At 35.2% G+C, this 4,053-nt stretch overlaps 1 protein-coding gene across 1 annotated transcript; it reads left to right on the forward strand.

Moving 5' to 3' along the window:
- Positions 1-328: 328 nt before the first annotated feature.
- LOC104230983 (hydroquinone glucosyltransferase-like) lies at positions 329-3,594 on the forward strand. Its single transcript, XM_009783898.2, has 3 exons — positions 329-1,106; positions 1,929-2,275; positions 2,958-3,594. The coding sequence occupies exons 1-3, from the start codon at positions 528-530 to the stop codon at positions 3,496-3,498; spliced, it is 1,467 nt and encodes a 488-aa protein (XP_009782200.1). The 5' UTR covers positions 329-527; the 3' UTR covers positions 3,499-3,594.
- Positions 3,595-4,053: the final 459 nt, after the last annotated feature.

Here is a 4,053-nt window from a genome sequence, read left to right on the forward strand (position 1 = left end):
TGTTCATTTATATAATCAAGAAAAAATTTAATTTATTTTTCTAAAATTACCCTTATATACGTATTCCTAAAAAGTCATTTACTTGTCACAATTAAGAAAATAAGTAAGTGCTACTATAACTATGATGCAATATTTAGTGAAGAATATGTTTAGTCACACTAACTATTTTCGTCTAGTATTTAATATTTCATTAATGGATGTGCCCAAAACAAATTGATCATTTATTATGGATCGGATGATTATAGAATTTCTACCCCGGGTTGTGACGGGTGGGAAATCCAAATATTTTTTGCTGTTATAACCTTCAAAGTAAATATGAATCTGAATTAATCGAGTCCGTAGAGTTTGAATACTGAATAATTAAACAACTCGCACAACACTATCAGAGAAAAAAAAGATAATATTCTGATCATCAAAATTGTGAAGAATAACTTCACAGCGATTTCTCTATATAAAAGCACATATCATTTCCAGTTACCATACCATATTCTCTTTTCATTGTTTTGGACTTTCATTTGTTCCTTTTAATGGACAAATCTACAACAATGGCGACTGCTGAACAGAAAGAGAAGCCGCACGTTGCGTTCCTCCCAAGCCCTGGCATGGGACACATCATTCCACTCTTTGAGTTCGCCAAACGCCTAGTAATCAACCACGGCTTCCACGTCAGCTTCTTCGTCATCACTACCGGAGCTTCCGCCGCACAAAATGAACTTTTCCGATCAGATAACCTTCCCACCGGTTTCCATGCCGTCGAAATCCCGCCGGTGGAAAACATCTCTTCATTTTTCACCGACGATATGAGAGTAGTCACCCGACTCTCTATCATAGTCCGCGAATCACTCAAACAATACCTCTCCTCACTTCTAATAACACATCGCCCAAAAGCTTTGATCATTGATTTGTTCTGTACTGACGCTTTTGAGATTTGCAAAGAGGTTTCAATTCCTGTTTACTCTTTCTTCACTGCCTCTACTCTTTTGATGGCTTTCTCTTTGTATCTTCCAACACTTGACCGGGAAGTCAACGGCGAGTTCGTTGACCTTCCCGAACCTATTCAAACTCCTGGATGCAATCCAATATGCCCTCACGACCTCCTAGACCAGGTACATTAAGATTCATCTCTGAAAATTATTAAAATTTTAACGAATATTAAATGAATTTAATACAAGGTGCAACGCTGTCTCTATATGTTTTTTTGGTTCCCGGATGCATTGGAGCCCGATTATATCTGGATTCGTACCGCGTAGGGCTCCATTCGGGGAGGAAGCACTCCCTACCAAAAAAAATTCCATGCCTAGGGCTCGAACCCGGACTACAACATGTTACTATATTTGTAAGGTTTATCTCTTTAGGATTTTGAAGGGGAATTTTGGCGTAATTGGTAAATTTGTTGTCATGTGAACAAACTCTTGTAGAAATATAGGATAAAGCTCCGTACAATAGACGCTTGTGGTCCGATCTTTCCCTGGACTTCGCGCATAACGAAAGCTTAATATTTCCCATACTGTCCTTTATCTCATTAGGATTCTTATGAAAAGTTATCCGTTGTAGATTAACTTAATATTCAATGATGTAAAATACTTACATCTACGAAAACATAATATGTGAAAATTATTAAAATTTTAATTCAATAAATTTTAACGAATATTAAATAAATTCAATTTTTATACAAGGTGCATTTTTTTTTTTACACTATATCACTACAATTTTAATGTCTATAACATGTTACTATTTATTACTCTATTTTTAAGGTTATCTCATTAGGATTCTTATGAAAAGTTATCCTTGTTGTAGATTAACTTAAATATTTGATGGTGTAAAACACTTACATCAATAGTCTACAAAACTTAATATGAACTCCTAATTTCAAATGTATGATAAATTTAACGAATAAAGAGTTTTAAATTCTGAATTTGTCTCTACAGGTAAAAGACAGGAAAAACGATGAGTACAAATGGTATTTACTTCACGTCAGCAGAATACCATTGGCCGCCGGAATATTTGTCAACAGTTGGGATGATCTTGAACCAGTGACCCTTGAAGCTCTTAAAGAAAATTCATTTTTCCAAAATATACCTATTCCGCCTGTTCATACTCTAGGGCCATTGATCAAACAAGATGAAGTCGTTACAGAAAAGGATGCTGAGATTTTGACGTGGTTGGATAATCAGCCGTCTGATTCTGTTCTGTTTGTGGTGTTTGGTAGTGGCGGCACCTTGACAAGTGAACAACTTACTGAATTAGCTTGGGGTCTTGAAATGAGTCACCAAAGGTTATATATTGCATTTTTATATTAGGAAATAGAGTTTAACTTGAGTATAAGTATTTATAATTATCATATAAATTTTACTTTTTGCAGTAAGTTGTCTTTTTTTTCAAAATTATAAATCAATGACTACTGATAGTAACACAAATTCTTTGCACTATCCGATGTATAAGTTAAACTCTTGAAAATAACACTACAATTAATATTAAAAGTTGGTAATGAGAGAATGGCCATGATTTCTTGTGTAATTTTGGAAACCATTTACCATTTTGACTCATAATCCACCCGCTTATTATTCCACTAATAGATTATATTATTAGCTGCTAACTCATGATTTTACCTTAGGGCCCGTTTGGTTATAAAAATATTCATTTTTTTTATTTTTTTTTCGAAATTAATGTTTGACTATGAAATTTTCAATTTTCATTTGAAGATAAATTTCATAAAAAGATATTTTTTAAAATTTTCACTTCAAATCACTCATAAAATTCAAAAATAGCCCAAAATTATATTCATATCCATACACAACTTCAATTTTCAAATATTATTTTTATTTTTTTTACTTTTTTCCGAAATTTTACAATTCTTATGTCCAAACGCCCACTTAATTTCATTACCCTACTAAATTTTTATTAACTGGGGAAAAATATCCAACCTAAAAGTTTGTTGTTTTCATTTCTTTCAACAGGTTCATCTTAGTGGCCCGTAAACCAAGTGATGCAAGTGCCTCGGCAGCATATTTCAACGTGGGCAGCGATGAAAATGATCCATTGATGTACTTGCCGGAAGGATTTGCGAAGAAAACTGAGGGAAGGGGTTTGGTAGTGCCTTCTTGGGCCCCACAAGTAGCAATTCTAAATCACCCATCTACCGGAGCATTTCTTTCGCACTGTGGATGGAATTCGACTTTAGAGAGCGTAGTCCACGGCGTGCCGATGATTGCATGGCCCCTTTACGCGGAGCAGAGGATGAACGCCGCCTTTTTAGCGGAGGAGGTCGGCGTGACAATGAAATTTCCGGTAGCCCCCGGCGAAGAGCTGATAAGCCGAAAGGAGATTGAAAAGATGGTGAGAATTGTAATGGAAGGGGAGAAAGGCATGGCTATGAGACGTAGAGCACAAGAGCTCAAAGAAAGTGCGAAAATTGCACTTCACAATGGGGGCTCCTCTGATGATTCGCTTTGTCGTGTTGTTCAGTTTTGGAAATCTGATCAGTCATTGTGTAGCTGAAAAAAGACGTGTGCGAAATTATTTTGACTGTTTTGGTGCTTCTACGTGTTTTGACTAGTCAATCAAATGAATAAAATCTATGATGCTTCCTTTAAATGGATGGGCGTGACGACTGACGAGTTAGCCCAAACCGAGAGTCCGATCGTTCATTGTTTATTGGGTTATCAATATCGGATTATTGGGTTAACGGTTCGCTAACAGTTTAGAATTTTTTCACTATTGAATTATCTGTTCGGGCCTCAATTTGCCAATTTTCTTAATGGATTAACTGATAACCCAATAATAATTAATAAAATTACGACTTAACCCTTAAGTATATACATATGCTAGGGCTTCAGTTCATTCTCTCTTATTTATTTTCAGCCGCACTCTCCAGTTGCTTCATCTTCATTCTTCATAGACCTTACTAGTTACTCATAGTGTAAGTCTTTAGTGTTATACATTAGGCTTTTAATTTTTATAACAAAATTTATCTTCATATTGGTATTTTTGACTGTTAATGATTCTTATTTTATTATTTTCGTTTCTTAATTTTGTGAGCTCCCGTTGTGCAGC

This window comes from Nicotiana sylvestris, chromosome 4 (assembly GCF_000393655.2).
Source record: "Nicotiana sylvestris chromosome 4, ASM39365v2, whole genome shotgun sequence".
Classification (NCBI taxonomy): Eukaryota; Viridiplantae; Streptophyta; class Magnoliopsida; order Solanales; family Solanaceae; genus Nicotiana; species Nicotiana sylvestris.

Excerpts from the sequence above, each read along its gene's own strand:
- LOC104230983 (XM_009783898.2), top strand. The coding sequence starts at position 528 with ATGGACAAATCTACAACAATGGCGACTGCTGAACAGAAAGAGAAGCCG. Across the intron at positions 1,107-1,928 it reads CTCACGACCTCCTAGACCAG|GTAAAAGACAGGAAAAACGA; the intron begins GTACATTAAGAT and ends TTGTCTCTACAG. Across the intron at positions 2,276-2,957 it reads CTTGAAATGAGTCACCAAAG|GTTCATCTTAGTGGCCCGTA; the intron begins GTTATATATTGC and ends TTCTTTCAACAG.